Source organism: Balaenoptera physalus, assembly GCF_965194825.1.
Source record: "Balaenoptera physalus genome assembly, chromosome: 7".
Taxonomy (NCBI): domain Eukaryota; kingdom Metazoa; phylum Chordata; class Mammalia; order Artiodactyla; family Balaenopteridae; genus Balaenoptera; species Balaenoptera physalus.
The window spans coordinates 50,581,139-50,601,053 of record NC_138886.1 but is presented as its reverse complement, the minus strand read 5'-3'; the positions used below and the strand labels follow the sequence as shown (position 1 = coordinate 50,601,053).

Here is a 19,915-nt window from a genome sequence, read left to right as displayed (position 1 = left end):
TTTAAAACGTCTGAGAGTCATATGCATAGAGCCAGTATTTGAAGCCATTAGGAATGGATTGATTGTCTGCATAATTAAGGAAATCTAAGGATCAAGGATCAAACTTTTAGGGACACTGCAATTATAACAAATAAAATATGAGAAGTTAGTGAAGACATGAGAGACTATCAGAAAAGGTGGAAGTGGGCCCAGGACCATGTTCTATCAAAGAAATCAAGAGGATACATTTTTTCAAGGAGATATGTTTTTTGACATTAAAAGCAAGAAGAAGTAAAAAAAAAAAAAAAAAAGGCATGTGGGAAAGTGGAGATGGGTCTTGGATTTGCTAAGTGAAAATGGTAACTCAAAAGGAATATTTTTTTTTATAAAACAGATGATCTTTATTACATTCATTTGAGGCATGGTTTCTCAACCTCAGCACTAATGATATTTGGGGCTCGATAATTCTTTGTTATGAGCTGTCCTGTGTGCTGAAGGATGTTTAGCAGCAAACCTGGCCTCTACCCACTAGATGCCAGTAGTATCACCACCACCATCACCAGTTATGACAACCGAAAAATGTCTCCAGACAATGTCAGATGTCCCTGGTTGAGAACCACTGATTTAAGTATTTATTTATCTCCTGCTGTGTACATGGTACTACATTAAACAGTGCAAGGCATAAAAATATGCCACACTTTCACCCTTAAGAAGAATGCATTCTGATTTTCCTAAATTAAGTTATTCTGCTGTTTCTCCTATTATGTTGGTTAAAACTATTTATGTACACACGCACATACACACACACACACACACACATATGTTATTCCCCCAAGATAACATTGTCAATTTAATTATGGATTAATATTAGAAAAGTAGTAAATTGGAAATATTGGTGTTCCAATGCTATGTGTTTTATCATAGATCAGTGAAGGAAATTTTGATTATGGACCCATGGCAAAACGAGTAAGCAATTTTCAAATTAAACTTTATATATTCCATTTGCATTTCTCTAATGATGAATGATGTTGAGCATTCTTTCATGTGTTTGTTGGCAATCTGTATATCTTCTTTGGAGAAATGTCTATTTAGGTCTTCTATATCACCTCACACCAGTCAGAATGGCCATCATCAAAAAAATCTACAAACAATGCTGGAGAGGGTGTGGAGAAGAGGGAACCCTCTTGCCCTGTTGGTGGGAATGTAAATTGATACAGCCACTATGGAGAACAGTATGGAGGTTCCTTAAAAAACTAAAAATAGAACTACCATACGACCCAGCAATCCCACCCCTGGGCATATACCCTGAGAAAACCATAATTCAAAAAGAGTCATGTACCACAATGTTCATTGCAGCTCTATTTACAATAGCCAGGGCATGGACACAACCTAAGTTGTCCTTCGACAGATGAATGGATAAAGATGTGGCACATGTATACAATGGAATATTACTCAGCCATAAAAAGAAACGAAATTGAGTTTTTTGTACTGAGGTGGATGTACCTAGAGTGTGTCATACAGAGTGAAATAAGTCAGAAAGAGAAAAATACCGTATGCTAACACATATATATGGAATCAAAAAAAAAAAAAAAGAAAAAAAGGTCATGAAGAACCTAGGGGCAGGACGGGAATAAAGACGCAGACCTACTAGAGAATGGACTTGAGGACACGGGGAGAGGGAAGGGTAAGCTGGGACAAAGTGAGAGAGTGGCATGTACATATATACACTACCAAATGTAAAACCGATAGCTAGTGGGAAGCAGCTGCATAGCCCAGGGAGATCAGCTCGGTGCTTTGTGACCACCTAGAGGGGTGCGATAGGGAGGGTGGGAGGGAGGGAGACGCAAGAGGGAAGAGATATGGGGATATATGTATATGTATAACTGATTCACTTTGTTATAAAGCAGAAACTAACACACCATTGTAAAGCAATTATACTCCAATAAAGATGTTTTAAAAAAAATTTTAAATATTCCAAAGGCTCAAATTATTTTTTGCTCTCTCATTTCTTATGAAGACAAATACTCTTCCTGATCCATAGGTATGTTACAGAACTTCTGATTTTTTTAAAAAATGCAATGGTATCAATTATCCTTTGGTAGAAATTATAATTCTGTATATTGCAAGTGTTCTACCAAGTTTCTAAGTTCTTAATAAAAGAAAGATGGAGATTTTGGACTGTAATTTGACCTTAGGAACATTTATAGGAAAGATTACCACCAAAATAATTTCATGGCAAGAAGTGTCCTTAATGTTTGGAAAGTACTCTCCATTAAAAGAAGCAGCCTGTCATCTTTCCAAACCTAGCTTCCTCTTTGCTTAGGAACAAGAAAGGAAATCTAACCTCACTCTCCTGTTTTTGCTGCTTGTGACATTGAACAAGGCCCCAACTACTGAGGCTAACGCTGAAATCCTTGCTGTCCCTGCAGACTGCATCATCTGCCATCAAAGGTGCTATTCAGCTGGGAATAGGATACACAGTGGGTAATCTCACCTCCAAGCCAGATCGAGATGTTCTCATGCAAGACTTTTATGTGGTGGAAAGTGTGTTCCTACCCAGGTAAGAACGTTGTTACTTGTGATGATTTCCATGCTAAGGAACCTTCGTTGTGACATCCCCATATTGAAGACTTTTCTACCAGTACACGACTTTGTTATCCATGCATGTGTACATCATGTACTGATGTTCATGTTAGACCTTTGGCTTGCCCAAAAGCAATCCAAATGATTATTACTTTCGGTTGCATCAGGTGTCTTGCATTTGTATATGGCGATGGTAAATAGGGTTCATCCTTTGGGCCAGTTGTAATTAATTAGTTGTGATAATGCCTAGAAGACCCTATGGAGAAGGACTCTGAGATTCAGTGGGAAAGAGTACAGTAATCAGAGAGTAATGTCTGCATAGGTTTAGAAAAAGAGGGCACCCAAGACGCAGCAGCTGGTGCCAAGTTTTTGCTAGCCCTAATTTAAAAGATGAGTTGGGGGATGCACATTTGGGCCTCCTATCTGAGTACACTCATGTATCTCCTCTTTTAACTTAACTTTCCTCCAGAAAACTTACGAGGATCCCCCTATTTTGATGCCATATTTGCAAAAACACCCAAGTCACCCATACATATCACCTCTAACTTTATTATACTGGGCGGGGGGAAATCAATTAAACTAATAAGTCTGAGATGGATGGTAGGGATGGTTGTACAACAATACAAATGGACATAATGCCACATAACTATGCATTTTAAAATGGTTAAGATGGTAAGCTTTATATTATACATGCTTTACCAAAATAAATAATTTAAAAGTCTAATACTAGCTTAACATAGGAAGAGAACTACTCGTTATTAAATCGGAAATGTCGCTACTACAGACAGGACTTATCAAAAAAATAAAATTAAAGATATTTAATTTGGGGGCTTGGGGGCAAGTATATTTTCTTTGGGGCTATGAGGATTGACTTCTCATTTATTTTAAAATAACTGTTTCTCTCCAAAATAAGACAATTTTATTATCAATTATTATTTGGCTTGAGTGAGAATGGTTGGACTGGCACTTTTCTTCTCAGTGTTCTCATTGCCTTATTTTTTTAAAAAAAAAAACCTTCAGGGAAATGGTACTTACATTTATTTTTATGTCCAGGTGTCAACTGCCTAGAAATAAAACCTTTAGGTGAGCGTGTCCATGTAGTCACAACAGGGCCCATAGATAAAGGAAAGTCGGCTATGAACCCAGACAGCTTCATTTTGCTTTAAATGCTCTGGGCTGAAGAACAAAGTTGGTCTATGCAAGTTTTAAAGTGTGCTTCTCTAGGTTTCCCTAGCAGCCACAAGAACTAGTTTCCATGCAGAAAATGGACAACCCCAAGGCCTAAGATAGAATCCTGTCTGCCCATGACACTGCTCTTCTTTCTATAGCTGGAAAATGTCCATTGTGTTTGTTTTTAACAATCTATCATTCCAAAAAAGTAGGTATTAACCATTTTTTCTCTTTAAAGTCAGGAGGTTATGAGTTTATCTTAATCTTTCGGTATGTTCTGTTAGGCTCAAATTCCTGTAAATCAGGCTCAAATTCCTGTAAATGTGTTTCCAGAATATTCTAATTCTCATGGTCTTCTAGGGCCTCTACCCAAATATTCCAACCTTATTTTTTTCTTCCACTGCAAAGAACAAAAGGAGCGGAGGCCTTTTGTAAGAGGCTGGCTGGCGGGGAGTTCAGGACGCTGGAGCAGTTACAGCTCAGGATGGGTGTACAAAGAAGGGCAGGGTGCTCCATGCTGGCTGATCTTTTCTGCTCATAGTGTCCAATCAACAGAGCCAACCATGGATGGGAACCGCGGGAAGCCATGGCCCAAGCATGTGGTCCCCAGGCCGGCAGCATCAGCACCATCTGGAACTTGTTAGAAATGCAGATTCTTGGGCTCCCCCCCAGTTGAACAGAATCAGAAACTCTGGGTCTGGGACCCAGGAACCTGTTTTAACATTTGCTCCAGGTGATTCTCAGCACATAAATGTTTGAGAACCACCGAGCTAGCACATTGCTTCCCATTTTAGAGTGACAGTTGTTCTAGTTGATACCAAGTTTTGTTCTTGGCGCTCATAAAACCCTAAATGATTTTTAAATTAACATCTTAAATATCAAAATTACATCTGTTTAGCAACTGAATTATACATGATACTGTATGAGATATGTACAACAAGGAGCACATAACTGAGGTCTTCATAGGCACTTTTAGGCCCTTTGAGTGCCTTGATTCCTTTTGTTCACTGACAATTTATCATAAGCATACTGCATCGTTATGATTAAGACAAGAGTGAGATTTTGTTGCACCTTTTTATTCAGGAGTAAGAAACCAAAGTTGGACCTGGCTGGATGCTGTATCTTTGACCTTAACTCTATATTCCAGGATAGCAGCAGCAGCCGCTGAAGGGCACACATGTCACTGGTGAGGGGCGCACCCAGCTCACTGACCCTGTTTAGAGGAGTCCATTGTCACATATATAGCTTTTAAATGTCAATATGACATTAAACGTTTGATTCAGGCAAAAATTTCTTTCAGCAGATACTGTATTGTTTGTTTAAAGAACATCTGTGCTCCAGATGCATGTATATGAAACAGAAGAAACTTACATGGGGTCTTGTCTCAGTTTCCTCATCTGGGCTCAGTTTCTTCGTTGGTTTAGCAAAGGGATTGGACCCAGTATTTCTCAATGGAGGTGCTATTGGCTTTTTTTTGGATGAGGTAATTCTTTGTGCAAGACTGCACATTTGTCAACCCCAGGCCATGCCAGTAACTGTAGCAATCAAAATGCCCCCCAAAGTGATGGATAAATTCAGTATCTTGATCATGGTGGTGGTTTCACTGGTATATGCATATGTGAAGATTAGTAAACTTTATACTCTATTGTATGTCATTTATAACTCAGTAAAGGGGCCAAATAATGCTCCTTCCCTACCTGCCCATATGCCTGTGGATGAGTAGAGAAAGGTGGGCAGGACTGGCCCTTGTTGAAGCAGTTGAAACATTCTGAAGTCTCTGGTGGCTCTAAAATTCAATGCATTTATCTGGGTCATAGAACTAATTGATTAGGGTGATTTGAGATGTTTTAATTTAGCACTGCTAGGAAGCTGCTGGTTCTGTTTCCCTTAGCAACAAAGTGCATTGTGTTATTTTTTATTTCTTTATTTTAAAATGGCTCAAAGTTATTTTCAGATATTAAGTATTTGCACTACAGATTATTTCATTTTGTAGATGGAGAAAGCTCTGGACCTGTTTAAGATTTGAAGGATGATATAAAACCCTTTTCAACTGTCTGGTTCCATGATCTTCCAAGATCACAAAGTAGATGAGTAAGAGAACCATGATCATATCTTAATTTTTTGACCCCACATTCTGTGCCATGATCAGAAACTCAGGGTTGCAGATAAATGTTCCCGTGTAAATGGAATTAGGAAGAAAGAGGATGTTTTATAATGTTTCTACCATGTAAACCTGAACCTGAACTGGCAACAGGAGGCAAAGTTTATGTGCCAACTATGGACCAAGCATAGTTTTATTAATAATATTTATATAATATACATTATTCAATTATTATTATTACTTTCATCTTTACCATAAAAAAAGCCATTTTATATATGAGGTAACTAAGACCCTGAGCTGTTAAGTGGCTTAACCCAAAGTGATAAACCAATAAATGGTAAAGCCAGGATCTGAACTCCGGGGTGGCTGGCTCCAAAGTTTTGTTTCTCCCGACACTATGGTGATAAGGCAGAGGAACAGTATTTCTGCATTTTTGAATCAAAAAAAAATCTAGAATTATGAAACTAAATCTACCTGTCTGGCCCCTTGACAACCAGCTTGAATCCATCCCTCTACTCCCCTGCAGGAGACACCGTCACTGCCTTCTCTGGAAAGCTGGCAATAAAAGTTTATATATCTTTCCATATTCAAGAATAATTATCTAACCAAAGAATTTGTAAAGCTCTCCTGAATTTTCATCTCCTCACTTATGAAATGGAGTTTAGCTTGATGTGAGGACCATTGCAAAGCACAGACTGCCCTTAGATTGATGGATGCTCTCTGGGATTTATTTGAATCTCCAGGGAATACCCTCAAAGAGAGGAGAGAATTCCACAGAACTACTGTAAGGGCGAAACATTATTCTAAATGACAAGCAAACATATATGTCAAAGGTGCATATAAGTGTTGCCAGATATCAGTGCTAGACGTTATGGTTTTGACAGACTAGCCAACCACCTGCATTTCAAGTTTCACTGTCATAAACTCATCCAAGAATCTATCTGTACCAGGGGTCAGCACACTACAGCTCAAGAGAAAAAGCTGGCCCCCTGCCTCTTTTTTTAAATAAAGTTTACTTGTAACACAGCCTCATCCAGTGGTAACACAGCCTCGCCCATTCACTTACATATTGTCTATGGCTCCTTTTGCACTACGACAGCACAGTTGAGTAGTTGCAACAAGACTCTCAAAAGATTGCCAACCCCTGATCTATACAGACATTCCATACCAGGTTTTATATAGATGTGGATAGAACACAAAGCTGCCAGAATATCTTTCTCAGGATTAAATGAGAGGTGTGACTGTCACTGGACAAGCCAATAACACAAGGTCCCTTCAAGTCAAAACTTTAAAAATATTTGTTCAACATTTATGTAGCAGGGATGGGGAAAAATTATTTTCTGTCAATAAAAATTATATACCTCTTCCTTTAACTCAAAAATGAAAGATTTATTGCATGCACTGAATAGTACATAACATTTTAACTTATTTGAAATTGCCTTGAAAACGTAATTTCCCAGTGTGGTAATAACTACTTGAGAAGTTTAACATTTAGATAATGAACAACGATATCACATGTTCCCAGTAAATGACACCCCAGAATGCATTCTTTGGTTTTGGAATTTAAGCTGTCTTCAGCTACTGACTTTTAAAGACTGGATGTCAGCTGGTTCGCCTCAAAAGATGGTGCAGCCTCGTGTTTCACAAGGCGGCTCAGGGGTACCCATCACAGACATGCTCAGCAGAAGGAGGTTGGCACCAGCAGGGGGGTATGTCTATTATTTTCTCATGTTTGTTTTGTTTTTCCATTCAAGAGCACTGTCTAATCTGGCAAGAGAGAGGACCAATTTCTGTTTCACAGGTTAAATAGTCATATGTGAAAACTGAGCGATCTCTACCTTGCCTGAGTTGGCAGAGGCAATTAATAATGCTTAAAGTTGCTTCTTCATACCCTGACTTACAAAGGTCTACTCTGAAGACTGGCTGCCACCACTAGTTTGTTACTGAACTGTAGTGTCACTTGTCCAATTGTATTGCACTTAAGTTTTCTTTGTCTCAGTATCACCATCTGTACATTAGGACAAAGGACCCTTCACTTATCCTGCCTCATGGGAGGTGTGGTCATGTTTGCTGTGATGGTTAAATTTATGTGTCAACTTGACTGGCTAAGAGATACCCAGTTAGCTGATAAGACATTATTTCTGGGTGTGTCTGTGAGGATGTTTCTAGAAGAAATTAACATTTGAATCAATAGACTGAGTAAAGAAAATCACCTCACCAGTTTGGGTGGGCATCATCCAATTTGCTGAGGGCCTGAATAGAACAAAGAGGTGGGAAAAGGGCTAATTCACTCCCTGCTTGAGCTGGGACATCCCTCTTCTCTTGCCCTGGGATGTCAGCATTCCTGGTTCTTGGGTCTTCAGACTTCGACCAGGCCTTATACCACTGGCTTTCCTGGTTCTCAGACATTCGGCTTTGGACTGGAATTACACCACCAGCTCTCCTGGGCCCCCAGCTTGCATATGGCAGATCATGGGACTTTTCAGCCTCCATAATCGCATGAGCCAATCCCTTATGATAAATCTGTCACCTAGGAGTTGCTGACCCACTTGTTTTGCCAGGAGGCCACAAACCCACTAACTGTCGGTTTCAGTTTGAAACCAAGGAAGCTCACCATATATAAAATGCTGCCTCTAAAACCTCAAAACTCTGGGCCTCAGCTCCAAAACTGGACCCCTTAAGGGTCCTGGAGATGCTTAATCAGTTTCACCCCGTTGCTTAGCACCAAATCTCTCCAACCAGTGCCGCCAAAAATAGCGCTTGGTTATCAGGCTCTAAAATCACATACACAAAGCTGGGTGTTCACGGTACATACAGATGAGAACCCCAGCGTGGCTATCGGACTCAGCCTACCTGAGGCCCTCCTGGGGAAGTAGTTGGGGTATTTGGGCAGGTTGTACCTGAAGCCTCTAACTGCATCCTGAAAAGGAAGACTAACCGAGGAACATTACATTGAAGTTAAAGCAAAGCTGACTGCTTGTGACTTTTCCACTGCCCTGATGTGGATCTAATCTCCCCTCTTGTTTGTTCCTGACTAGCTTCAGTCAGTACTTTCCCTCCCTGGACTTTGATTTCCTTATCTGCTAAATGGGAAATTCCAGATGGTGGCTAATTCTTCCTCAAGCTTCAGCGTTGTATAATCCGAAACATTTATTGCCATTAAGAAATAATGTACTTTTGGACTTAAGACGAACACTAACTTTATTTTTTTATTTTCGAACACTAACTTTAAATTAAATTTAGTTAAATTAAAAATTGAACACTCCTCTGAAGAGTGAATATCAAAATGCCAGAGCTGATCCGTAATCAAACTTTGCTTCCTGGTGAAATAAGGGAGAAAAGGACAAGATAGAGAAAAGTACAGTTTTTTAGTCGAAGTTTCTTCCTCCTTCGGTGGAGTTAACAAAACCTTTTCTTTAATGATTTGATAGGACAGTACTGTGTGTTGGCTTACTTGTTTAGGTTCTTACTCGGCAAAAGCAAGTTGGAAATCCCATGTCGGCCTCCAGATTTTTATTGTTGAAATTTTACCAGCTCTTGGGATCCAAACATGTCAGACCCCTGATGAAAACCTCACAGCTGAAATTTCCAAAGGCTCAATTTTATGCCAAGACAGGAAAGTGGAGGTTTTTTTTTTCCCCAATCACTACATAAATGGATTGAAGAAACATAAGTCTTAAATTGTGAAGAAGTCTGCTCTCCAGCAGAGTCCGTTTTTGCTGAGCAAGTCTAGGTGCCGGACAGTCTCCTGATGGCTACCGCCCAGGCTCCGGCAAGGAAAGCCTGCAGGAGTCTTTGGTGGACCTCTTCCACTGGCCAGCAGACTAATGCTGATTGCGGTTGTGTTACTGCCTTGGCTTAGCCTTTCGTGCACGTGCAGAGGAGCCTCTGTGCTGGGCGTCAGTGGACCAGCACGCACACTGGTACCCAGCAGGTCTGCCAGCGCCCAACCTCAGAAAAGCAGGTTAGTGTCTGCAGGCTGATCCTCACTGCACCCGCTGTTTGGTGTTGCTCTTGTGCCCTGTACCTCCTGACAAACTCCAGCTGGAGCCAGCAGCCCATTAATTTGCATTTCCTTCAGTAGAACTTCATTCATGCCGAGTTGGTATTTGTTACTCACTGGCGCATCTTAATAAGCAGAAGCAAACCCTTCTGCTATGTGGTACCCAGTGTGCAGAGCTTTGTTTTGGGGTTATGGCTTTTACCCCTAACTTAAAAAAAAATTTTTTAATGTTGTAAATGGTAATATGTAGAAGGGTTAATCCTCATGATGCTTTTAGAAGAAATACTGTGAAAAGTGTCCCTCTCATCCCTGTGCCTTTATTACCTGTCTAACTCACTGTTACTTGGGGTCTGTATATCCTTCAAGGATTTTTTTGTGCAGATACATGCCAAAGATATATTTTTTGTTTTTGTATACAAATGGTGGCATGCCATACACAGTGTTCTGCATCAAGCTTCTTTCACTTAATCTGTCTCAGATCTTACCACGTCAGTACGTAAGCCTCCTCGTTCTTTTTTAATAGCTGCATTGTATTCCAGTGTGTGGCTGAACCATAATGAAGTTGACTGGTTCCCTTCTGAGAGACATCTAAGTTGCTTCCAATCCTTTGTCCTTACAAACAGTGCTATAATGAATAACCAGGTGCAAACATGTCATTTTGTACAAACAGTAGTTTATCTGTACTGTAAATTATAGCCATGCATTTGCTGAATCAAGAGTTATGTACATTTGTCATTTTGACAGGGGTTGTGAAAATTCTTCCAAAGGAAAAGTATCAATTTACTTTCCCACTAATAGTGTCTCAGGGTGCCAATCTCCCTTGAGCTATATCCAAGTTTTAAATTTTTACCCATCTGAGAGAGAAAATGATATCTAGGTGACAGTTAATTTGCATTTATTCTATTATAAATGAGGTTGAACATCTTTTCATATGCGTAAGTCATTTATACTTCCATTTCTGTGAAGTGCCTGATTATACCCTTGGCTATTTTTTTTTACATATATAACTTTTGGGTCTTTTTCTTTGCTGTATTTTGGAGCTCTTTGTATTGGGGGATTAGCTCTTTGTGATATGAGTTGCAAATATTTTCTCATTTTGTCACTTTCTTTTTCCCTTTTTTTTTTTTCTTTTTAAGCCAGTTAGTCACTTCATTCTCCACGTGACGTGTCCAACCCTGGGCTGTCTCCCGTCACCACACAGCCTTAATCAACCAGACGCACTGAGGGCTCCCCACTTGCCAGGTGCATGGCCTTTCACGTTTCCATCCACTTTGCCATGTTATTTCTAGAGGCTCAGTACCAGGCCTCAGAGAGCACAGCTTGTAAATGGCAGAGATGGAACCGGAACCCAGGTCTCCCTGGACTACAGGAAGTTAGGAGCATCTTAACTCCCATACAGGGTGTCCAGTATGATTTGACAGAATGCAAAGTCTTAATGTGTGTCAAAGGAAAGCAGAATTCATAAGCTAAAATCTACTACGAGAAAAAAAGTGGCGATGTCTTATGATCCACTATTAGGGAATGTTCCTCTCCATTCAGGCAAATGGAGAGGTTCAAGATTGTATAACCTCAGCAGTTAATTATTAATATAGGTTAATTATGCTGTGAAGAAATTGCCACTTTCTATAATGCCTGTGTTAAGTATTATCCCTGCCCCCTTTTCATCAGCTCCATTTATACAAATACAATTTAATGATGACCCCATACAGGCAAGCCTGTCTCACAGTTGACCCATACCATTCTCTGTATCTTAATGTGGCCCAAAGCTAGCTAGATTCAGTTTTTTTTTTTTCTCATTTTTAGTGATGCAGTGGCTTTTAATACGAGCTGTGTCAGGGTGGATAACTAAAGAAACGAATGTTCCCTTTCTCTAACCAGAGATGTTCTCTGTGTGTGTGTGCGCGCGCGTGTATGCGCGCATGTGTCTGCCTGTCTCATCGCCAAGGAAACCTAACACTATCCTTTTTACACCATTGCTGAATAAACCACAGTAGTCAGGGAGATATGAATCAAAGGAAAACTATTGTAATTAATACTTGCTTCAGGGAAAGGTGAACAACTCAAGAAGCTCAGAGTAACCAAAAATGAAAATGATAATAAAAAATACTGTATCCTCTCTAATAAAATCTTGGGCCCCCCAACTGCATGGAAATAAATCATTTAAAGAATAATTCCATGTAAGTGGAACGGGTGTTTTATTTTACTCTTGAATGTTGAAGGTGATCTGCTGTAATGGAATGAATTGCTTTGCATGAGATTGAAAGGAGAAAACAAAGTGGAACAAATTAAAAAATTGGCAACACTCTTAACCCACTGAAAATAGCCTGCTTCAGAACCCAAGGCATTGTGATTATTTTTACTTGCTTGCAACAGTGAAGAAGGATGTCAGAGGTCATTTTGAACCTCTGTTTTACCTCTTATGTCTACATAGCGCATGTTTTCAAGTTATATTCATATAAGTTCCAAAAGCATTCCTTTTGGCAATCCCATAAGAGCTGTAACTGAGTGCATGTCTCCTCATAAATCCCAAAATATGGAATGAGGAAATGTTTGAATACCATACCTGGGTGTCATACAAGCATTATGAATATTCAGCTGTACTTACTTAGGGCAACAATAGCCATTTAAGTGAGCAGGTGATATGGGGGCTCTTCCGTACATGAGCTCTTCTCCCAGGCAGCCTCCGTTCCTGTGTCACTCCCCTCCTGTGCGTGCCTTGCTGCTGCCTGAGTGCAGTCCTGGCCTTTCCAGATAAGATTTATTATAAGAGGATGGCCCCTAACAACACAAGCCAACTACTTCCTCTGGAACTCACCAAAAGGAACAGTCATCTGTAACCATGCAGGGGAAAACCTGGCCGCACTGGGTACATTGAACAGATCAAGGATGATCTTCGACTATGGTGATTTTGACTTTATATGTTGACTTTTGAACCTAAGCTTAATCAACTTTACTGAATTAACATTATCTTGAAAACTCATTTTTTCACTCAAAAAATACTTATCGTCTACCATGTGTTAGGTGCTGATACAAAATTCTGACTGACCTCAGCAAACTTAAATTGTAGTAGATTCCAAGTGCTTGTTGTGTGCTAAAAGCCTTTTTATTTGCACAGTTGATTTGTGTAACAGCCATGAAAATCAGCCTTCAGTGTCCCACCTAGAATGTAGTAAAAGGAGACCCTGAATCTCTACATAAAAGTTTATTATTCTACTGCATTGTTCTAATTTCTTACAATGAAGGATTAGGTGACTTTTCTGATGTCATGTGAAATATATGTAGTCAAAGAATAAAATGAATGGTAAACATCATAAACATCAAAATTCAGGGTAGTGGCTGCCTCTGAAGAGAAGGAAGGGTATATGATCAGTAAAAAGAACAGAAGGCAATTCAATTATATGAATAATATTCTTAAGCAGCATTTTAGGTTCATGAGTATTCACTGATTTCTTTATACCTTTTATATATCATAAATTTTGCACAAAAATTTTCAAAGGTGAACCCAGAAGAGGGAAAAAAAGATAATGATATATATGGGAATGGAAATCAGGTTTTAAAATCCGTAAAATATCTAAGGTCTTTTTCCTGTAACTACGGATGTAAGAAAGAGTTCAGATTCAGGACCCATCTATTTCCACTGTGATGGTTCTCTGTGTTGGTGAGATATTTTCTAAATTATTTTACTTATTCCTAGTTTAAAATGTTTATCCAACATTCAAAATTCATGGCCAAAAAAATGCATTTTTGACATTGCTCCAAACACTAAGCCCTGGATCTTATACCTAAAGCATTACAACAGTGGTTTCATTGGGGAAAATGGAGAGATTTTCCCAGGAAGGAGGCAGAGGGGGATGATGAATTTTCAGGCTAAAGACACACTGTGATTGGCAAGGGATGCCTGCTTGGAGTGGCCCTTGCTGCGTTAGCATCTGTTTTTACCTGATGCCCACTGGCCTTTGTGACATGAGCTTAGAGAGACCCAGTATCAAGGGATGTTTTCCTAGAGGGGAAATTGGCACAGGACTAATAGAGCTAGAATTTGAAGTCAAAATTGTCTTTGCTGATGTTCCTTCTCTCTCTCTCTTTCTTTTTTTTTCTTTTTAACATTTTAACTGCAGTGAAGGGAGCAATCTGACCCCAGCACATCACTACCCAGACTTCAGATTTAAGACATATGCTCCACTAGCATTCCGATATTTCAGAGAACTTTTTGGTATCAAGCCTGATGATTACTTGGTAAGAACCTATCATTTTCCTTCCTTCTCCAGAAATGTGTGACGTCAACATTTTTCTCATAGCAACAGTGACAAGTGGCTTGTGTCTCTTATTTTACAAAGCTCTGGAGCATAGTAAAAGTTTCAAGTTTCATAAGGATTATAAATTTAGCTTCAGGAAATGTAGTTTGACTCTGCAGCTTTTACCTGATAGCTACAAAATCTGCTATGGTAATTGAGATTTAAATAAGTGGGGTATCGGTTGCTACTTCAGATAATTATTCTAACAGATATATTATAATTAGTTATAAAGACTCCTGTGAATTTTGCTGATTGGATTCTGTATGAAAGCCTTCCTATTTTAATTGACTTATTCATACCATTCGTCTCAAACCTGCCTTGGCCCACAGCCATTTTCACCTTGACCTACAATTTGAATATGATTTTAAAGCAGCTGGATAGTTTTATTCTCAACAGCTCTTCATGCCGGCTCTTTCTAAAGGTGTTTTTGTTTGGTACCAGAACATGTATTATCCTTCGGCCTGTCTCTTCTCCCTGTCTGCCTCCTTGCACACAGTGGGTACAAACACAGCCGCCTTATTGTGAGAATGTCTGATGTGACCTCAGAGTTTTACCTTATTCCTGTTCAAGAAGCCAGGAGCTTTCTTTCTGTTTCAAGAGAAAAAATGGTTTATCTCATAATTTGATCACTGTTAACACCCTGGGGCTCTTGAAAATTGGTTTTCAAGAAGCTTTAGGAAGGATACCATCAAATAGTTATTGTTCATCCCATTCTGAACGATCTAAATAAGACTTGAGCCAGATCCTAGAATAATCCTTTGCAGAGGAAGTACAGCAACATGTGTTACTTGTTAACAGAGAGTTTTTAAACTGTATCTTATAATTTGGGTGAGGTATAAATGGTTAAATTCAGAGCTGATTCTGTTCTGGGCTGATGAAAACCCACGAATTTAGCTGGGCCCTAAGAAAATAACATGACTTCTGCCTGATGAATGAGAGAATACTGGTTCCTCAAGGCACATTAATAAGTCTTCACAGAGCGTGAGAACTGAGTAGAAAAGTCCTCGGGCACTCTGCTGCCCTTAAATGTGCACTCATACAACTCAACATCAAAAATAAATAAATAAACAACCCAATTAAGAAATGGGCAGAGGATCTGAATAGTCATTTTTCCAAAAAAGACATACAGATGGCCAACAGGCACATGAAAAGATGCTCAGTATCACTAATCATCAGAGAGATGCAAATCAAAACCACAGTGAGCTATCACCTCACACCTGTCAGAATGGCTATGTTGCTCTCTGCCTCACCACACCCCTTTGATGGAGAGACTAGGTGCCTCTACCCAGCATTACCAACCCTGCCCTCCCAACCACTCAAGTACAACACAAACACACACATTTGCAGGATTGGGGGGTGGGGTGTACCTTAGAGAAGATCCTTTAGTTTCTGGCCATTCTGTAATTACTGAGGGTCACTGACATTCACGAAACATGTTTGGAGAACCCAGTGGGGTCTTGATATTGTGTTATTGAAAACAAGATTGATACCTCATCTTCTGCCATATGTTACCAGTTAATGGATTCTCTTCTGACTTACCTTGAGCTTCTGCCAGCCAAGGAGATGCCACTAGACTTGCATTTCATAACACAGATTCAGTGTGATGAGACGGCTGTCTACCCTGAGTAGGTCTTCCTTTAGTGTTCCTGTGACCACTGACCTGCAGGCTGGGAAGCCCATTCTTTTACTCAGTCTTTCTCACAAGATTTCTCTCCTTGGGGAAGGCCTTTTTCTGAGCAACAACTCACACAGCTTATACAGTTTCCTAATGAGCCTTTAAGCTGGAAAAGTTACCTTCATAATGAGGTCAGAGTATTTACAAAGGAGCAGGGGAGACCAAGCTGATGGCTTCTCAAAGCAAAAGTCCTCCTTCGTGTACCTGGCAAGAGGTGGTTAACTGATCACTGGGTACTTTGAATACCGACTGTAACTAATATACTTTGCTAATAATTATGGAGAGATTCAAAAAATTATAAGTCATGACACTCAGAGAACTTATTGGAATTGGAATGATGATTTATGTGGGAAAACAACTAATTTCTACCAGGCAGTAAATAAAAAGACGGAAGCAAAACAATAAATACTCCAGGATTTCAAAGGAGGGAGAGGTCTCTCTCTGTTGGATTGATGATTAGGGGGGCTTCTTATGGGCATGGCGTAGTTTAACTGTGACTTAAAAATTGCAAGGTATTTGAGTAGGTGGGAAAAAGGGAAAGATGTTGGGACAGGGTATAAGGGTGGGGAGCAGTGTTAGCACTGTCAGACCAGAAATGCAAGTGCATTAAATATTTCGAAGGACTTTGAGTGGTCCAGTGTAGCAGGAGGGGAAGGTTGTGATCAGGAAAATTAGAAAGACAGGGCTAGATAATTTAAATCACCAGTTGTGTGTTTTGTGGTTTCTTTGTTTTTGTTTTTGTTTTTTTTAATTATAAGAAATTTGGTGAAATGTCAAGACTGACTAGATATTTGATTATGTTGAAGTTTTTGGGTTTTTTTGGTGGGATGATGGTATTGTGATTCTGTTTTAAAAGAGGAATCCTTGTCTTTTAGAGACACATACTGAAATATCTGTGGGAGAAATGATTTGATGTCTGCACTTTGCTTCAAAAGAATCTGACGGAAGCAGCCAGGGCAATGGTTGAGGGTGTAAAGGAAACAGGGTTGTCCATGAGTTGATAGCTGTTGAAGCCAGAAGATAGACACGTGTGTCAATTCACACATAATGTTAATTAGTTCTCTTTACTTTCGTGTATGTTTGAAATTTTCCATAATGAAAAGTTAGGGGGGAAAAAAAGATGGGATCGGACAGATAAGTGTGCTTTTGTTCGATTGCGTTTTCCACCTCCCTTATTAATTGTACACACAGTTCAATAACCGGACCCATCTCTGGGACCTGCAAGAAGCAGAACAAGAGCAGTGGGCCTCTAGCTAAACATGGCCGCCTGGTCCCCAATGTTTGGGGCCACCCACAGCCCAGGACCAAGGCAGCTCACCTTACTGGTCTTGGAGCTTCTGGAAGCTCACTCTGAACTACTACATCTGAGGAGCCCACCCAGTCATCTGGAGTGTGGTAGATGCGGAAGGGGTCTTTTGCCGGACACAACATGCTACAGAGAGTCAGGTGGAAACTCAGAGACTTTTTAACCCAACTCTTCATTGTAGATGAGGAATCTGAAGCTGGTGAAGGGAGGTGCCCAAGGTTACCCACGCTGGGGAGTGGAGGCAGAGCCCAGGCCCGAACAGTGGTCTCACCTCCTTCCCTGGTGCTCTTTCCCTCCACCAGTTGGCCTCATGCTTCCCAACCACTAAGTCTCAGACCTCTTACTAGATGTAGTCTCAAGGTGGCCACTCCCTAGCCATCAAACTATGAACTGTGGTTATCCATTCTGAAGAATACAGCCAAAGAGGTAAAAGACCCCTAACAAAGCATATTTTCAAAGAGTTAAGCCCAAAAAAGCACAGAAAAATGAAATAAAACGTCCCCCGAAAAACTGTGTGAAGAAAAATAAAAGGATACAGTGCAGATCACAAATGCATGCTGGCATCTATCAAACTTGGGTTATCTAAACCCAAATTTTTGAAGATACACTGATCTAAATGGGAGAGGAAAGGAGAGGGTAACTTTATGTAGGGATTGGTAACAATTGGTAGATTTGATATTGGATCTCTGTGATATGTTTGTATTTCTACTTAGTCTTATGCTCTTGCATCTGGATTTCAGCCTGAATTACTCTGATTACATTCGCAGTACCATTAAAACTTACCATGTGCATGCTAATTACAAGTTCATGTTGAAACGTGCATAATTTGGATGTAAGACAGTGCGGTGAAGGTATGTCCACGTGCACCGCACAGCAATGCAAATGCTCCTTATTCCTTATTTGTTCCTAAATAAATGCCTCCCAGGGAAAGGCCAAGGGGTCCCAGAGCATTTTTTTCCCATTTCTGCTTGGGCAACAGGCCTTTGGTTCATTTCCTTCTTTACCAGGTGCCTGGGTATTCCCATATCCAGGGTGATTTATATGATATTTTTCAGGCTCACCAACACCCATAAGAAAGAGAGCGGGGTGAATATTTGACACTGTCGAGGGTAAGAAATGGCAGGAAAAATGATCTCCACCTCACTGTGCAAGTTTACAACGTTAATTTGCCTTGGCAGGGCCCAGCTGGGTTGTACTTTGCATTCTTTCCAGTGGGTACATAGGGAGGCCCTGCAGGAAATAGAAGGCAGGGAAGGAACACATTGGAACAGCTTGCGCAGATGAGAGAGCTGGGAAGGTGCATCAACCCAGGCGTGCACACAGGGGCTTGCTGATCATGGCTAATTAAAATGTTCCCATAGCTCCTCTGTATTTGCTCTGAAAAGGCAACATTTCAGAGAAGATTGCTTAGCAGAGAACATGGTAACCGAGTTGCAGGGTGGAAAACCATAGAATTAGAGGTGAAAATGGTAATAGTCCCAGGTGTTCAGCATCATAATGCTAGTTTATTGCAGACTGATGCTGTGCTAGGAGTGACCCCAAAATGGTTATTAAAATAGGTCAAAACAACTGATTTCTCCATTCTTATTCATTTATAAATTACATAATAAAGGAGTATTTGGCAATTAAGTAACCAATGAAATAGCCTCCAGATTGTGTTACTGCTTGTAGAAGAATTTGAGACTTTAATTGGAAGCAGATGTTCACGTCTGAATCCAGTTTTCCCTAGACAGCTCTTCCTGGATCACCCCCTAATTTCTCTATTTGCAGCGCCTAATTTCTGCATTCTTTGCTGTTTTTGTACTTTCACAACATTTACTCCTATCCATAAAAATGTTCTGTGCCAGAAATTCAAACCCTATGTAACAAAAAATCAGAATCCTAAAGAGAGTCTGGGGTCTGCCTTCACTTTTTATGAGAATGGGATCCACACCTTTATTTTCCAGGGTCTCAAATTCATGATTATACAGAAGACCCAGCTTTTTTCTTTCTTTTTTTAAAATTAATTTATTTTCTAGTTGAATTATAGTTAATTCACGTCATGTTAGTTTCAAGTGTACAGCAAAGTGATTCAGTTATATGTGTGCGTGTGTGTTATACACAAACACATTCTTTTTCAGATTCTTTTCCATTGTAGGTATTAGAAGATATTGAGTAGAGTTCCCTGTGCTATACAGTAGGTTCTTGTTGTTTATCAATTTTACATATAGTAGTGTGTATATGTTAATCCCAAACCCCTAACTTATCTTGTCACCCCCGACCCATCTCTTTTCTTGCTTCACCAAGAATATCTTAGTGTACCTTTGGGTAGCCGTCTTGTCGTGGGACTTAGGCTGAAACCCTCAGTACATCCTAGGGCACTGCTGGCTCTCCAGCTGTGTGTATGATCATGTAATGAAAAATGGCAACAGCAATGACTAAGTGGTCACTCTACCAGGGGTTTCAAGAGCATTCGTTTTTAAAACTTTGAGCTGCTGTTAGGTAGATATTACCATCTTTATTTTAGAGGTGAGGTTCCTAAGACTCCAAGATGCTAAGTTCCTCACTCAAGGTCACAGAACTGGCTACTGACAGAGTCATGATTTTAGAAACATCAGTCGATTCCAAGTCCCAGGCCTTTCCTTCCACGTGGACTCTGCCCACAGCAGAGAAGGTTTCCTCTGCTTCTTCTTGGCTTTTATAGCATCCTGTGTGCAGTATGATGACTATTTTTGTTTTCCTCTCTTATCCTCAACTCATTCATAAGGGCTTAGGCTGCATTGCTGCTTAGCAAGAGAGCTTCAGGAAGCAAGGCTAGAGGAAA

General features: G+C 40.1%; 1 protein-coding gene across 6 annotated transcripts in view; it reads left to right on the top strand.

Annotated features, from left to right (window-relative positions):
• PIP5K1B (phosphatidylinositol-4-phosphate 5-kinase type 1 beta) overlaps nt 1-19,915 on the top strand; it is a 330,783-nt gene that overhangs the window by 159,739 nt on the left and 151,129 nt on the right. For 4 of the 6 annotated variants that reach the window (XM_082471008.1, XM_082471011.1, XM_082471010.1 and 1 more), the window contains exons 4-6: nt 904-945; nt 2,409-2,539; nt 13,955-14,072. In XM_082471008.1, coding sequence (XP_082327134.1) covers nt 904-945; nt 2,409-2,539; nt 13,955-14,072 — 291 coding nt within the window. The remainder of the gene's footprint in view (nt 1-903; nt 946-2,408; nt 2,540-13,954; nt 14,073-19,915) is intronic. The other 2 variants (XM_082471012.1, XM_082471013.1) reach the window with 2 other exon arrangements.